The 17,131-nt window shown below is 48.1% G+C and overlaps 1 protein-coding gene across 1 annotated transcript in view; it reads right to left on the bottom strand.

The window, feature by feature from the left end:
- The window catches only part of FBXW10B (F-box and WD repeat domain containing 10B), a 36,294-nt gene extending 23,730 nt beyond the window's left edge, over positions 1-12,564 (bottom strand). Inside the window, exons 1-7 of the mRNA XM_033848564.2 lie at positions 10,860-12,564; positions 8,775-8,951; positions 7,538-7,741; positions 7,309-7,436; positions 6,494-6,616; positions 3,145-3,254; positions 1,323-1,523 (exon numbers count right to left, since the gene is read on the bottom strand). Coding sequence (XP_033704455.1) covers positions 1,323-1,523; positions 3,145-3,254; positions 6,494-6,616; positions 7,309-7,436; positions 7,538-7,741; positions 8,775-8,951; positions 10,860-11,364 — 1,448 coding nt within the window. The 5' untranslated portion in view covers positions 11,365-12,564. The remainder of the gene's footprint in view (positions 1-1,322; positions 1,524-3,144; positions 3,255-6,493; positions 6,617-7,308; positions 7,437-7,537; positions 7,742-8,774; positions 8,952-10,859) is intronic.
- Between the last annotated feature and the right edge of the window lie 4,567 nt (positions 12,565-17,131).

Genomic DNA, 17,131 nt, shown 5'->3' with positions numbered 1-17,131 from the left:
AACCCTAAGGTATATTATGGACTTTAGGTGATTATGATGTGTCAGTGAAGGTTCATCAAATGTAACAAATGTACTGCTCTGATGGGGTATCTTGAGAATGGGGCAAAGGGTATATGGGAAACCTTTGCACCTTCCTCTCAATTTTGCTGTGACTCTAAAACTGCTCTATAAAAACTATCTTTTTTAAAAAGGCGGTTTTGATGCAAGAACAGAAAAACAAGCCAACAATACTGTATTGTACGTTTGAAAGTTGCTGAGAGAGTAGATCTTGAAAGTTCTCATCACAAGAAAAAAAACTGTCACTATGTGTAGTGATGGATATAACTAAATTCACTGTGGTAATCATTTTGCAATACATGCATATATCAAATCATTATACCGTACACCTAAAACTAACACTTTATGTCAATTATACCTCAATAAAAAATTTAAAAACTCATGCACATGGGTACCAGGAGACACATCCAGGAATGTCTGTGGCAGTTCTCTTTGAAAGAATAAAGAACTATAAACAATGCAAATATCCACCAACAGAAGAGTACATAAACGAGCTATGATGTATTCATCTAATAAAATACTGTATCTCAGTGAAAATAAATTAATTACTGCTACCTACATCCTACAAATGAACCTCAAAATCACAGTTCAGTGCAAGAATCAAGTACAGATGAACTTTTAAGATACAATTCCATTTATGTTAAGTTCAAGAATGGACAAAAGTAACTAATATATCGGCGTATATATAAATAAGTAGCAAAACTATAAAGAAATACAAGGGAATAATTAGTATAAAATTCAGGATAACATTACCTCTGGTTGGGAGGAAGAAAGAAGGAATAAGAGAAAGGCACATAGGGGATTTAGGGAATGGTAACACCCTATTTCCTGGCCTGAGTAATGAGCACATGGGTGTTCATTATATTGTTTAAAAATATACATATATATATATATATATATATATATATTTAACACTATTTGGTTTCCATACCCACAAAAAACTACTTTCCCCTGAAGAAATCTATAAAAATATATATAAATTATGCCTTCACCTAATAATGCTAAAGAAAATACTTTTTGAGTCACAGCCTTCAGCTAGAAAATAGATCTGATAATTGCTATACATCTATCTCACCCAAAGTTTAAACAATATACAAATTTTTGGTTTTTATCTTGCCAAAAAAAAAAGTGGGTTATTCTAAAAGTCAGTGTAATTTAGGATAACTTTTGCATAAATACAAAAAGGTAAAAGCATGCATGCTCTTTCCACAAACTGCATTTAGGCCTCAGCAGGCTGGGGACCACAGCTTTCTTGGACCACTTACCTGATACTCAGGTCGTAACTCCCGCTCAGGAGAAAGTTTTCCTCCTCACACAAGAAGAGGGTATGGACACTCCCAGTGTGGCCTCGGAACTTGACAGGTATCTGTTTTATCTGTACGATGTCCAGAAGCTGGATCTTCCGATTGGATGACACAGCTAACAAATGTCCCCCAGAATAGTGGACGATTCTGTTTCGGTCCCACCTGAGTTGCCAGAAAAAGGATGATCCGTGGAAAGAAGAGTTAGTGTCCTTCCTAGAACTCACTTAGCACAGTGCCTTTCACCTGCAGCAATACTATAATGGAAAATACAGGGCCTTCCAACAAGGGATATAGCAGAAGGCAAGGCCTAATGTTAATGGTTCCTGATGGATCCCCACCTCACACCATAACAAAAATCCATTTCAAACAGATTTAAAACCTAAACACAAAAGGCAAAACTATTTTAATAATTTCTGCTAATGTATGATAAATCATCAAGACACAGAACAGAGCATGCAGCATTTCCCACCTTATTTGACCACGGAAACCTTTTTTCATGGAAAACCTCAGAGGAACACACTTGGGAAGCCCTGTACCCACTGCATGTCCCATTGTTGGTTTTTTGCTGTTTTCCTTTTTTCCCTTAACCAATATCCAGTGAGCATATATTAGGGGCAAAGTCCTGGGATAATAGGTGCTAATGGGAAATACAAAGATAGATGAATAAGATATGAATGGACCTTGCCCTCAATGAGCTTACAGTCTAACAAAACAGGGTGAGTTGAATTAATTTTCCAATCATAAGGTTATTAGCAAATAGGTAAAATATGAGCAGGATGACCAAATAATTTATTGTCCAAACTGAGTTTTTTTATTGTGAAAGGGGACACTATTGTTAATTATTTGAGGACCACAGAGTAAAATCGAATTGTTTCAGTAAACAGGGATATAAAGTCACTCTAAATATGAGAAGCAATTCCTGACGTTTTTGTCCTCATTCCATTTGTCCTATCTAGAGTTCAACCAGTCACCTTCTCTTCTAAAGAGCACGTATCACCATACTATCTATAAAATCTCAGCTCTGCCTTTTCCCATCTGCTCTGTCTTCCCCCTACTGGCTGGTCAAGAAGCAATGTTAGTAAGGTTCACAGACAAAAATAGAACAATGATGGTCTTCACAACTTTATGAGTAAAGAGTGAAGTCCTAGGTCTAAAGTATGGAAGAAAGTTGCCTATTAAAGGGTCTTCTTACGGCATATTCAAACGATGCCACACTAGGTAGTTATCATAAATACCATTTTCATGTTTAACATGGAAAGACATTCACAGTACCTTGCCAGAGTGAGTTACAGAACTATGTATAGCATAGCCCCCTTTCTACTTAAAATACGTATTTATAGAGGCAAAGAAAAAGTTCTAGGGTAGACATCGATATGAATGGTAGTCATCTCTATGTGACAAGATTGTAGGAGAGCTTTCCTTTCCTCTATACACTTCCTGGCATTTTTTGGATTTTTTTTCCAGTAAGGATATATTACTTCTAAAATAAGAATTAAACAATAAAGATGTTTTTTAAAAAGATTTCATGCCTGTGAATTGTGCAAAAGCTTGTTGGTCAGTGTACAGAAAATTTATAAGGGGAGAGCGACCTCCACCCAATGCCAAGAATGGTGCAAACATCAAGCACCTATTCTCCAAATGGGATCTCATGTGGGTGTGAGGCTGGGGCTTGAGGTGAGGAAGGACTGCCTTTCCAAGTGAGCAAAGGTCATGGGAGTCCTCAGATGCCCGTGTGGGTAGTTCAGGGGTCCCTGGAGACCTGGGCTCTGACCACAGTACCTACACGTCAGAGAGAATGCGGACGTTATAAGTGCCACAGAAGACATTCCTCTCCTCCATCTGCACCTGCTGAGTTTCCTGGTTCTGGTATGCGGTCCACAGGTTGTAGTCATTCTAACAAGGGAACACTTACAGTCAAAGGACGGCAGCAACCTGACCCCAGACACACATCCCTATGACTCTCCCATGGCGAGGGTACAGGGGCCCAAGAGCTCCTTCTCTTCAGGCTGTGGCCACTGCTATGTGGTGATGGGGAGGGACCCGTGAGCAAAAGGAACCCTTGGGTGAGAAAATACTGAGTTGAAGGTCCTGACCCTTCTTCTACCTCTGATTCTGTGAACTTCCGATGCTGCTGATAGCACAACTTTTCCAAAAATGAGCTCACGACCAGGATGCACACAAAATAAAGTCACCGGTGCCCACTTCACAGAAGCCGGGGTTTCGAGTTCCTGTTGTGTGTGCACGAGACAGTACAGAGCGTACTCGTGGGAACTCAAGTCACATGTGAAATTCCTGTTGCACGCTCTAAGCACTTGTGTGTCAAAGTTTTCATACATCTGCAACCTTCATTTCTCCTTACAGCTGCCTCACAAAGTACATCACTTGCCCCACAAAGTATTCCCACCATTTTACAGATGATGCATCTGAGCCTCAGAGAGGGGAAATCAATTTTATCAGGTCTCAACAGGGGTGTTCCCCGTCCCTTTCCAACATTCCTTCCTCCTTCCTTCCTTCCCTCCTTCCTTCCCTCCTTCCTTCCTTCCTTCCTCCTTCCCTTCCTTCCTTCCCTCCTTCCTTCCTCCCTCCTTCCCTTCCTTCCTTCCCTCCTTCCTTCCTTCCTTCCCTCCTTCCTTCCTTCCTCCTTCCTTCCTTCCCTCCTTCCTTCCTCCCTCCTTCCCTTCCTTCCTTCCCTCCTTCCTTCCTTCCTTCCCTCCTTCCTTCCTTCCTCCTTCCTTCCTTCCCTCCTTCCTTCCTCCCTCCTTCCCTTCCTTCCTTCCCTCCTTCCATCCTCCCTCCCTCCTCTCTCCCTCCTTCCCTTCCCTCCTTCCTTCCTCCCTCCTTCCCTCCCTTCCCTTCCCTCCTTCCTTCCCTCCTTCCTTCTTCCCTCCTTCCTTCCTTCCTTCCTCCCTCCCCACTCCCTCCCTTCATCACACACTTTCTGAGTAGCTATGGCCCTCCAGGGATGCTAAACTCTGGTATAGATGACTCAACTGGAATTCCAGTTCCAGTCTTTTTCCCAGCCTCATTTTCTTCAACCTCAAAAAGCAGGAAATAGCAATCACACTAACAGGAAACCGATAAGACAAGGTGAGTTTATGATGAAAGCAAAGAGGACCACAGCACGACGTCTGTGTCTGGGGACCTGTCTTCCTTCCCAACCTCAGCCTTCTCTTCCATGCCCGTCCACTCTTCCTCAGCCCATCCTCCTTCTCGATCTTTCACTAGGTCCCGACGTCCACATAGAAGTCTCTCCCCAGAAGAATCCATCAGCCTGCTCCCCATCGCGTGTTCAGGCAGCTCTGATATCCTGCCGTGAATTAAACGAGGCTTCCCTGGCTTCTCACAGCCCAGGTTGGAATTCCTTGGCTCTCGCCTACCCACTGAGCTTTGAGAGCCTGGAGGCTACTCGGTGGAGTCGATGGGGTGAAAAAGATCTGGGTTCGAATCCCAGCTCTGCCATGACCAGCCAGGAGACCTTGGGCAAGTATTCTAACAGCACAGCCTCATTTCCACACCCACACACTGGGAGCAACGCTGTCCACCCGACCCGTTGTGAGGACCAAGTAGATCAAGGAGATCACGGAAATCAAGCACAGGCAGTACCCGCTGTAGCCACCACCCCCGGAAGCACTCGCCACTCGCCTCGGCCTCTTCCCAGCAGCCCGCTCTCTGCTGAGTCCCACTGCCTCCCTACCGGTCTCCATACCTTTACCTGTTTCTCTTTCTTTTCTTAAATTAATTATACATTTCTAAGCAGCAAACACTGTCCGGGTAGTCCTTGTTTGTCTGGCAATTACTAGCTACATCACCTAAGGAAGAAGGGTGCTGGCTGTGTTACACTTAACAGAACGACGGGCTTGGAAAGAGCGGGTCAGCCTTGAACTTATGTCTCTTTCCCTCCAGTGGAGGCCTGACACTCTGTTTCTTCTTCTATAAAATGAGTGGAGGGGCCAACTCAAAGATTTCAAAAATTGCAGGCCCACAAATGTGCTTTCTTTGGCCCATGTAGTTTTGGGGTTTTTTTTTTAATGCTTTTAATTGGTTGCCTGCATTAAAGAAAAGCAAGAGTTGTCCCGTGATAATTCAGATTTCTCACTTCCCTTGAAAGCTCAGGCAGCCTGGGAAGCCGGGGTGCACAGTCTCCCGTGGCAATGCTCAGCTGGACCTGAGTATTGACTGGACCCCCCAGAGTCACCACGGTCCCATCATCCTGCTGCCCTCCCCGCCCCCCTCCCTCCTTTGTGTCACCAGAACGGCCTCTACAGACATAAGAACTGGACCCTTCTCTTTCTCAACTTCTAATTGAAACTGCACAGTCTTCCTATGAATAGATTTCAAAATAGAAGGCCCTTGAGCAGAGAGGAGGTGACAGGAGTCCAATGGTCTGGAGAACGACCACCACGCCTGAATGGGCAGAACCCAGAGCTCAGAGTCTCCCATCTGAAACACGGCACTTTTTTTGTTACTACCCAAGGTTTTGTAGAGAGGTCTGAGGCTAAGTAACGCTCTCCTTCCGTCCTAGAACCAGAATGAACCTGGAAGTGAAAGGTCGGAAAGCTTAATTCATTCTGGACCCTGGACGTTTGGGGACGGCCCTAGCCCTGCCCTCATGTCCTCAATCCCGAGCGACAGACCCCCCTGCAGCCTCTCAATGCAGGGACAGAGGTGGTGAGGAAAACCCCAGCGATCCTGACATTGCTCCTGACTCTGAGCTCCCCGCTAGACGACAGATGCCATGGACACAGGACCTGACGTGGGAGCTGCAGTCAGGAAGAACCCTGAGAAGACAACCATATCAGCGCCCTCATTTAACAGAAGAGGTAGTTAAGGCTTAAGGAGAGAAAGTCGCCCCCTTAAGGACACACAGCACCCAACTGTGGTCTCCCTTAGGGAATGTTAGGGAATGTAGGGTCTCCCATATCCTACATCTGTATGCTCTATGCTACACCCTCCCATACCTTATATCCATATGCTCTAACCTACAGCCTCCCATATCCTACAGTCATATGCCCCACCCTACATCCTCCCATATCCGACATCCGTATGTGAGGGCCGAGTCTGGACTTCAGCCTTCAATGGCCAGTAGGAAACGACGCCCACAGTCGCTTGCCCCAGGTGCCATTGGAACCCACCTTCGTTCTCAGTTTCCGTTTCGGATTTTTCACGCATAGGTGCTTCCCGTCATCCGCCATCTTAGGAACTGGGATAGTAACCTTGTTGGCGTAAGTAGGGTCTATTCCCCTGGTGTAGGACCCCTGGGGGAAAAGAACCGAAAATGGCTACTCTTAGTTCTTACACTCCAAGAGGAGGGGAAAAACTAGTGTTTGGCAAGATCTGAAAGATGGGTTAGTTCTGGGCAAGGAAGGCCTGGGCCTGGCCAGCTAGGCCAGTGGTGTGTGTAGACTGGCTGAAGGAGGGTAACACCCACCAAACATCCGGAGAGGGACCAGCGAGGATGGTGGGCAGTTCCCAGCTTCCAGCATGTCCCCTGGCTCAAGGCCTCCTCTCCCTCTGCTGGGAAAAATCCAAGCTACCAGGAACCCATGATTTAGGGTCAGGCTTCTGGCAAGAAACAGAAGTATGAATACCAGAGATGGTTACTATCCAGGGAAAACTGCATTTTAACCTAAAAAATACTCTGTGGCTCTGTAAACATCTGTGTACACGAGGCTTTCTTACATGGCACAAGCTGCAGTATGGCTGCCTGGGGAAAGTTCCCCGCTCTGTGAGGCGCCGGAAAGGCTCTGCCTCTGTCTTGCCAAGAGGTTTCTATACATGTCATCCCTGCTAGATGCACCAACAAGGGGAGAGTAAATGGGGATATCGGGAGTCCGGACAAAAAGGCAGTTGAGGAAGCAGCAGGAGGCCAGCTCAGGGTCTACCGCAGATGGAAAGGCTGGTGCAGACATGAGGCTGGTCTACAGCTGTCCCCTCCCAAAGAAAGTACCTGCAGTACGGTGATCTGGTGCTGGATGAAAGACTGCATGGACAGGTCGGTCCTGACCTGCTGTGCCAGCACTGCCCAGTGCTGGCTCACGAACACACACCTGTTCAGGCTGTTCTTATCCAGCATACCTGGAAAACAAGAGGTGGACCTGGGGACCTCCCAACTGCGCTGCGATGGTGGCGGGCGGGGGGGGTGAGTCTTGAGAAATCCCCCAACAGGCCCCGTGTACCGAGGATATACTTGGAGAGATGGACCGGCAGGTGACGGATGAAGTCGCGGTATGTGCTGACCCCAGAAGACAGCTCTCTGACGGCCTCCAGATCCACCAGCACATCGGCGGCGGGGGCCAAGCCTGCTTTGAACACGCTTGCTTTTTCAGAAGACAGCCTATTCATCTCGGAAATATACTGGAGTGAACTCTTCCACTGTCCTTCTAGAGGAAAGCCGGAGAAGGGGGCACGGTTGGGGCGTCTTTGGGGTGACTCCAGGCCGAGAGCAAGTCCTTGCCAAAAGCTTTCCCCAAAACAGAGCTCACCAGGGTCTACCCTGAGGCCACCGGGGTTTGGTCATTTCTTCCGCCAAAATGAAAACAGAGCTTCCCCAACCAAACGCACCAGCAGTTTTCAACGTTCCCAGCTCAAGTCGATGTCTGTGGCATCCAAACTGCCCTGCTGGTGAGATGGCATGGTGTCTGGAGTTTCCTCTAAACGAGCCCAACAAGAAAAAGTCGCAATTTCAAAAGAGGGGGTTGGAGGAAATAAGATTGGTAAGGCGGTGATAATTGTTGAGGCTGGATGACGGTTATGTGGGTAATGATTACACTGTTCTACCTACTTTTGAAACTTGAAAATTTCTGTATAAAAAGCGTTTCTGAATCTACGTTTTGTGTTTCCCGTAATTTTTCCGTGTATATGTCTTGCTTCAAAACCCAAGTGCGGACGGCCCTGAGGTCAGGGCCCAATTCCCCACTGCTTTTGTTTCCACCTCAAGACTGAATCCAATGCTGCAAAAATAGCTCCTGGTGGGTTGGATTCTGGAGGTGCCCCTCCCCCTATCCCCCCACACCAGAGGTCAGGGGCTAGACGGAGAGATTCCGGCCTGGGGCAAAAGGGGACTTAAGCTCACACTGACTGATTTTATTTTATCTTTTGGCCACGCCCCACAGCATGTGGGATCTTAGCTCCCGACCAGGGATCGAACCCGCACCCCCTGCAGGGGAAGCGCAGAGTCTTAACCGCTGGACTGCCAGGGAAGTCCCACACTGACTGATTTTAATCCTTGTTTCTCTCTTTACCAGATGTGGGATTAAATGAGGGAATAACTATCACAGAGCCCAACCCACTTCGTAGGTGACAAGGGAATGTTAGTTGCCCACCTCTGTCCTCCCCAGATACGGCTGCCCTACCAGCCCCTCCGTCTCCACAGGACTCCCTCCCCATCGGCTTTCCTCCTACCAGCAGACTTACCAGTAGTGGCTGGTCCCCACGACACATTTTCGTGCAAGCTTGCTTTTCCTGTAGTTTTGGAGAACGGGAAGGATGTGTGCCCGGGTCTGGCTGCCCAGCAGACTTGTGAGGTCTCGCACGGGGGCGTGTGGCCTTTCTCAGGGACGAAAAGCACATCCTTGGAGTCTGGGTCGTTCCCTGAAAAACAAAAGGCCAAGATGAGTGGCTCTTCCGTACAGGTGTGTGGAAAGGAAGCGGTAGAGCGAGATGGTGTTATTTCTACTGCCTTCTTTTTCATCGACACAAAACGGACCAGGCCAGTTATGTCTGTTTTTATTTGGGGCCTCTGAGTTTCTACATAAAAATCACAGAGAGCCTCTGTTAGCCTTTGCCAGCCCACCTGCACTGCAAACTTCATCAGAGCTCTATATACACGAGGACAGAGAGAGAATGAGAGGGAGAGAGGGAGGGAAAGAGGAAGAGAGAGAGTGAGGAGCTGGAAGAGGGACTGCTTTTCTGAAGCTTTTGCGTCATGTTCTTCAATGATATGAATAAATGCCCTTGAGTCAAATTAGAAAATTTAATCTTTTTTCTTTCTTTTTGGCCGCACCGCGCAGCATGCAGAACTTCCCCCAGCAGGGATCGAACCCATGCCCCCTGCAGAAGAAGCACAGAGTCTTAACCACTGGACGACCAGGGAAGTCCTAGAAAATTTAATTTTTAAGAGAGAAGCTCCCCTAGGAAAAGGGGAAGGTTGCCACACCCCGTAACTGGACTTACACAACTTTTAATACAAGGAGCTGATTCCTGTGGTGGGTGAGGACCTGTGTGTACAGATGAGGCTACTCAAGCCTGCCGCCCCTGTCCGAGGGCCAGCATTGCCCATGGGAGATGATCAGGATGGGGGGCCGACTGGGTGACCACGGCCAAATCACTCAGGTTCCCTGAACTTCAACTTCCTTACCTATACAATGAAGGAGCTGGACTGATCAATCTCTAATCTAACTTATGGGATCCTCTGATTTTCTCCACCACTTCTTCATTCCAGATGATTATTCTTTTACTTCCTGGACACACCAAAGAAATCAAGGGCATATAACGGGATCTAACTGCCCCCAAGGTCACGTAGCTTTAAACTTTCCTGGGATTCTATGAGTCTGCAAACAGGACCACAAACCAGGTCTCGTGGACAGCAGGAATTCCCCGCCCTCAAGAGCTCAACCTCTGAATCCCTCCATCTGACGCCCTCTCCCAGCCTTGTCCCAGTCTGCTAATCCTCTGCTTCTCGTACTGGACCCCCTGCAACCCCCAGTCCCTTGCCTCCTTTCTGGTTGCTTTTGCTGCCCCAGTCCAGCTGGCCAAACATGTCCAAGACCTTGTCACCGACACCCCAGACCACCGGCTCTCCAAGTGAGGTCACCAGACCAGCAGCAGCATCCGCTGGGAACTTTTTAGAAACGCAGACTCGTGGCCCACATCGCACCTGCTGGTTCAGGACCTTTCGGGGAGGACCCCGGCCACCTGGGTTTTAATAAGCCCTCCCAGTGATTCTGATACAAGCGACGATTGAGAACGCCTACCCCAGCCTGATGTGGCCCCTCCACTACCTCCAGCCTTGGATAAACTCCAAGTCGAGGTTGGACTTTATGTGCAAGCAAGGAATACGGTGGGATGAATGACCTCTTGGCCTAGTTTCCGTGCAGTGCAAACCGAAGGGCAAGACAACTCAGTAGCACCCCCCTTACCACCTTCTCAAACCTGCTTCAACCCCTAACCCGCTAAAGCAGGAACCGCCCCAGCATTAAGCAACAGAGGCGCAGACCCGCCACTTCTGGGCCTAAGGGAGGCAGAAATCCCTTTGAAAAGCCTGACAGTTGAAAGTTCCTTCTGCATTTGTCCTTTTAGAATTTTCTAGAAGGAAGTCACATTCAACAGCTTCTCCTTCGGTCAACAGGATCAGGTGTCAGGACAAAGCGCTCTGTTCTGCAATCTGGAAGATCCCCATCTACCTAAGCTTGTCCACACCTCCCGTTCCTTGACGGGCTCCTGAAGTCTGGCCTCCTGGTCTCTGGGGACCCTTAGGTCTCTACCTGTGGCCTCGCTCACCTGAGGCATCGTTCCGCCCTCTCAGAAACAGGACTCTGATGACATCAACAGCAGTGAGCAGTAACTCGGGGTCGCACATCTGCAGCAGCAAGAGTGTGTAATTCGTCTTCGTCCGGTAGCTGCTGTTCCCAAACCAGTACAAAATCTCCCTCATCTTCTGTTCCACCATCTTGTCCAGCATTTGGTTCAAGGAGGACTTGATGATTTTCCCCTCCTTCTTGCTGAGGTTGACCCGGGACCTGTGGTAGACAAAATCCTTCCCCTGCGTGGTCTGAAGGATATTTTGAAAATAGTGTAACAAATGCAAGCTATCCAGCTGCTGCAGGATGCTGACCAGAAACCTCCTCTGGGACATCTTGCCCACCCTTCGGAACCACTCTTTGGTGGAGAAGATCTTCCAGGCCAGGACACACGTCTCACACTTCTGGCACACGGGGACAGAATTGTTCCCCTTCTCACATAGAAAATAAGGGGCATTCTTGAGCCTCGATGCCATGTTTTCCATGGTCCCGAGACGACCAGCTCATTTGATCCTTGCCGGTTGTCAACTGCACCAAACCCCAGAGGAACAGGAGAGGCTGATAAATATCCCAATTGAGCCTTTTCTTCCTCCCAAAGAAAAAGGAAACTGCTGCAATGGGCAGAAGGCTGCTCTCCCCAGAAACTGCCGTTGAGTCTGGCTTTCCGTACCGACCTCCTAGGAAACATGCCTTTACCGTAAATCTCCTAAGCCTGGCGCTGCTCAGGAGGAGGCAGTTGCTGTATATTCTGAAAGAGCCGGTCATGTCGTTTGTAGAACAACAGGAAGAGAGGTAGTCAAATTTAAATAATGTATGGACCCCTTTCAAAGGGGGAAAAAAAAAACATCGTGGAGTCTGGTGTTGAGCTTCCATTGTTGCTGTTTGTGAGTGACTTTTAAATATTTCTGAATATGAAATTAGATGGAAACGTCTGTGTATGGCTGTTTGGTTAGAATGATCTTGAATATGTTTATGGTCATCTTCTTAACTCATCATCAAAGTGAAAACACAAATGTTTAATATATATTTGTTACTTAACTGCTTCAGAAGGTTAACCAGAAACCTCTGCAGGGAAAACTCCCTAGTGGAAAAAAATGTCCGTGGGCCTGAGAATATATTGGGGGACTTCCAGCCTCAATCACACACCAACCCAGGTATCTGGGAGGAAGCACAGCTGAGCGGAGTGTGGGGTCTGGGGTCAGACTCCTGGGTTTGGACCCCAGCCCAGCTGCTCACTAGCTCTGTGAACACGGGCACATTACTTAACCCTTTATGCTTCAGTCTCCTCGTCTGTAAAATGGAAACAACAGTAGTTCCTACTTCAGAGGCAGCGTGAGGATGAAATGGGGTATTATATGCAAAGCACTTAGAAGACTGCCTGGTACATATTCAGCCCCCAATAAATGCTAACTATCGTCCTACTGTCATCAGTATTATTGTCACTGCGATCATTCTTCTGGGCAGCCACATAATCAATGTCCACTATGATGTTTATACATGCATATGTACAGACATTGAGATGCATGGGAAGAAACAGTATGTGTGGAGCTTTGAAAAGAAAAATGACATGACAGTGACTTACCTGTTTCATGAGATCATTACCATTTAGCACTGGCTTGGGATCCACTCAGAAGTGGTGACTTGGGCCATTACAGCCAAACACGCGAGCACACATGGCCCTCGGGGCCCCCGAAAGATGGTCAGTGATGACCCAGAAGGAGACCAGGGGCTCACTGAGATTTCCAAAACTTTTTAGTAACAAAAGCCTGTTTGCAAATTACATCTTCTGTAAAAAACCCAACATGCAACATAGAGATAGTGATAGTCTATTAGTACAAATTTAGAAGTTCAAAAGTTGACTTGTTAGCAGGGCAGTTGTTGAGAGCCACGGGGCTATTCTGAAGACAAAACCTCTACACCTGAGGCCAAAGATGACAGACATTGTCTTACACCAGCTTCAGACTCCACAAAATTTAAATTAGCAGCAGCTCCAGAGAACCCAGAGAGTCCACAGAAAACAGCTTGAAAATCACTCCTAAATGCTGACGTACTCAGAATGAAGTGTCTCCAAATAATTTTCAAAAGGTCTGAGAAAAATACGCACACACGCACACACACACCCTACACGCATATTCAGTGTGTATATGTGCATACACAGAAAGAGAGCACAAATGCAACAAACTGCTAATAACTGGTGAAGCGGGTGAAGAGCATGTGAGTGTTCATCATTCTATTCTTTCAGCTTTTCACAGGTTTGAAATTTTTCAAAATAACTAATAAAGCTATACTGCTAAATTAGGAAAAATGACTGTGAAAGACTACTACGTAACCATAGCCCCTCAGCTCACCACCGCAGCCAAAATGCCCTTGCAAACGTAGGACAACCCAGAAAAGAGTTTTGAGGACACACTGAGACAATGCTACTTCAGGTGGGACCAGGTTCACACACTGATTCTGGTACCACGGAGCTGGATGATCATGAGCTCCCTGCCTGGCTTCTCTGAGCCTCAGTTTCTCCATCTTACTGATGATGAGGAAGGAGGAGATGAAGGCAGATGATGGAAATTACGCTACCTTCTACCATCAGATCAAATGTGTGAGGCCAGTTGCCTCTGCTCTTGGTGTTGTTATCACTACCCCGCATTAAACCAAAAGGTTGGCAATACCGTGAGCATGTCTAGCGCCCGCGTCTGGCAACCGGGCACCGATAGAGAAAGGCAGCGTGAGTCGTCGCTGGGTTGGTTGGCCGTGAAGGTCTTGTAAAGAGTGGGGGTGGGGACAGGAACCGGGCCGGGAAGGAGGTCAGTGCTAACAGCTCGAGCTCCTCTAACTGACAGATGCCTGGAGAAAAGGCCAGAGTGGATTAGCATCTCACCCACCAGGAAGGCCAGACAGAGGAGGGAGGCCCAAAGCACCTGAGTATATAAGGGGGCACATTAGCCCCAGAAATGCTACAAGCTGAAAATACAATAGCTTGTTCCTAAAGGTCCAAATAAATGAGGATTTTCATCTGTGAAGCTGACATACTTCAAGGGAGCAGTTTTACAATCCAACTCAGCCTTGGAGTCAGAGATTGGCTGGAATCCTGCTGCTTTCTTACTAGGGCTGTGGCCTTGGGCAAGCCCCTCGGCCCCTCTGGGCCCCCATCTCTCCTCCTCTGTAGAAGATGTGTGATCACCAGTGCCCTGCAGGGTGAGGCTTATATTCGTTAGTGTAACTAAGCCTGGTGGTTACTTCTGCTGCTGCCGCATCCCACATACACAGGTGTGAGCACGCACACACGTGCACACACGGCATGTCAGCCGGCTCAGGCAGGGACACTGGAGCCATTTGAGATCGGGTGTTAGAGTTTAGAATGTGACCTTGGCGGATGGCGGGATGCGACAGCCTGATGGGTAAGCCAGTAGTGGGGAAGTGGCGCTGGTGGTACCCAGAGAGGTAGGCGGGCAAACAGGTCTTGCTGGAGTAAGACCCAGGAGGGGAAAACACTTCTCAGAGGAAAGCTTTGGGGCTGAGACGTACATCTGGAGATTTCTCAAATATCCAGGCTACCAGCAGCCTGCAGGCTCCACGCAGTCCCCGAGCTGCCTTCTGCCCTTTGCATTCTGTTTTGTTCATGACTGATTAAAGCCTACACCGCCCCAAGCCTTCACCTCCTCTGCCCGCCCCCTGCATGGCGTAGCGAGCCCCAGAGGGCATGGCTGCTGTACCCCCATCGGCTCCGCTGTCCTGCCCAACAACGTGCACCTGAGGTTCTGCTGGTTCCCACCCAGCACCTGGCCTGGGTCAGATGGCGGGAAATCAGGGAAGGGCTCAGGATGCAGAGCAGGAGGGTCTCGGCTACGGAGCAGCAAACATACCTCCCGTGACTCCCTTGCCGCCCTCGGCTGCCCGCCTCTGTAGATGGAGATCGTGAGTCCACCTCGCTCACAGGCGGGTGATGTCTTTGCAAAGGCACTTGATCACATGGGAAAAGCTGTACTAGGCTCGTTCTCAAGAGGAAAGGTGGGAAAACCATCGTGTTTGAGCCACCGCCTGCCCATCAGGTGGCGTCACACTTGTTGGCAAAGTTAACTGAGACAAGTCTTCGTTCCTGAGAAATCGTGGAGTTTCCAGTTGCCATTTGCCCTTTGGTTTAAAGAGAAGCAGGTGGGGGGCCTCCCTGGTGGCGCAGTGGTTGAGAGTCCGTCTGCCGATGCAGGGGACACGGGTTCGTGCCCCGGTCCGGGAAGATCCCACATGCCGCGGAGCGGCTGGGCCCGTGAGCCATGGCTGCTGAGCCTGCGCGTCCAGAGCCTGTGCTCCGCAATGGGAGACGCCACAACAGTGAGAGGCCCGCGTACCGCCAAAAAAAAAAGAGAAGCAGGTGGGGAACGAGGGCATTGGCTAGAAATGTCTCCCTCTCCGGGAGGGGGAGAAACACGAGAGCACAGAAAAGTTCTGACCTGGCTGACACGGCCAGGTCCTCAAGGAGGTCGGGTGACTTCCTGTTTGTTCGGAAACTCACGGCCACTTGCCATTGGTATGAAGGGTGGAACAGACTCAAGAGAGTAGATGGGGCAGACAGAGGTTCTCAAACCCAAGTCTGCATCAGAACGCCCAGAGGCCTTGTTAAAACACTGCCCCAGAGCTTCTGATTCAGCGGGTCTGGCTGACGCCCGAGAATTTGCTTTTCTAATAGGTTCCCAGGTGGTGCCGATGCTGCTGGTCAGGAAGCCACACTCTGAGAACCACTGATGTTCATGTCTCAGAACCTGTGAACGTAACCTTGTTTTAGAAATAAACACAAACGTTTTTTTCAAGACGTCCTACTGAGCGTCCTTGACCAAGTTTTGCCTCTCTGAGCCGCCAACCTTTTCATTTTCATTCCATAGAACAGGAAAAATACTCCCTATCTCACAGGGCTGCAAAGATTAAATGAGGTAAGAAATGGGGAACGGTCCTCAAAATGCCAAAGCCCTCCCTACTCATCATTAACTTTAAAAATCTAAGCTTTAAAATTTTTTTTAATTTTTATTTTTTGCCGGCGTCGCAAGGCAGGCGAGATCCTAGCTCCCTGACCAGGGATCAAACCAGAACCCCCCGACCCCGCAGTGGAAGCGTGGAGTCTGAACCACTGGACTGCCAGGGAAGTCCCCAAACCTAAGCTTTTTAGAGGAAACCCGAGGGCCTCAGCAAAACTTCAGTGAAGGAACGCAGCAGCCAGCGGTGGGTGTGAAGAGGAAAGAGGACCCAGAACCTCTGGAATGTCGGATCAGCTGCATCTGCTATTATATGTTCCTGTCTATGCTTAGGGAGTTGCCAAAGACCGTGGAGGCTTCTGTGGGACATACAGAAGAGTGGCACACACTGACACAGCTTGGGGAAAATGACAGAGGGCGTAAAATTGGCCTTTGTTATCTTTTTTAATTTTTTATTTTGTTTGTTTTAGGTGATTTTCAGTTTTTGGACCCAGGGGAAGAAGAAAGGTATGCCCATCGCTTAAGGCAATGCTAATGCTCAATTTTGCTTTGATCTTCTATCTCGAGAAGAAAGGTCTTAAAACCAAAAATGAGTGGACAAAAAGAGGAACTGAAGTTCAAAACAGGTAAGGAGACACCCAAAGGGTTCCTTTTATGAATCTGAGTGTGGCCTAAACAAATTACATCTCACGACACTGACACAGTTTACCAACGTGACTGAAATCCAGGCAGTAAATTTTGAGAAATTAGGGAGAATGGTGGAGGACGAAGACAGGCAACGTTGTCTTGATTTTTTAAAAGAAAAAAAAGGTAGATTCTGGAAACAGCAGATGATGTGTGAACTTACACCAGAATTCCAAAATGGTTTGTCAAATATTATGTGAGCATTTGGGGAAGAAAGTAGGGAGCAAGCAACAACCCAGCCACACTGATCTCACTTTCCCCCTAGAGGGCATCATTAGAGAGGAAACGCTGACATAGTATATCCTGATCTCTGCCACTGAAAAGCCCTTCATGGTGTGCAGTGGATAAAGGGCCATAAGGTGGGCTACATTAGCAAACAATTCTACTGATGCATAACTTACTGAATAGCTAAACCCAAAAGATATTGGCTGAGGACTGCAAGAGTCCAATCAATATAGGTACCAACCTAATCAATATGTATATCAACAAGAGTAAGATTTAAGAAGAAAAGGTTACCAATTCTGTAGGTGACACCAGGCTAGGAAGGAGAGCTATTACACTGGGCACAGAGTCATGAATAAAACTATCTCCGCAAGCAGCAATGATG

This window comes from Tursiops truncatus, chromosome 20 (genome assembly GCF_011762595.2).
Source record: "Tursiops truncatus isolate mTurTru1 chromosome 20, mTurTru1.mat.Y, whole genome shotgun sequence".
Taxonomy (NCBI): domain Eukaryota; kingdom Metazoa; phylum Chordata; class Mammalia; order Artiodactyla; family Delphinidae; genus Tursiops; species Tursiops truncatus.
The sequence above is the reverse complement of the archived record's forward strand: the minus strand, read 5'-3'. Positions and strand labels throughout refer to the sequence as shown.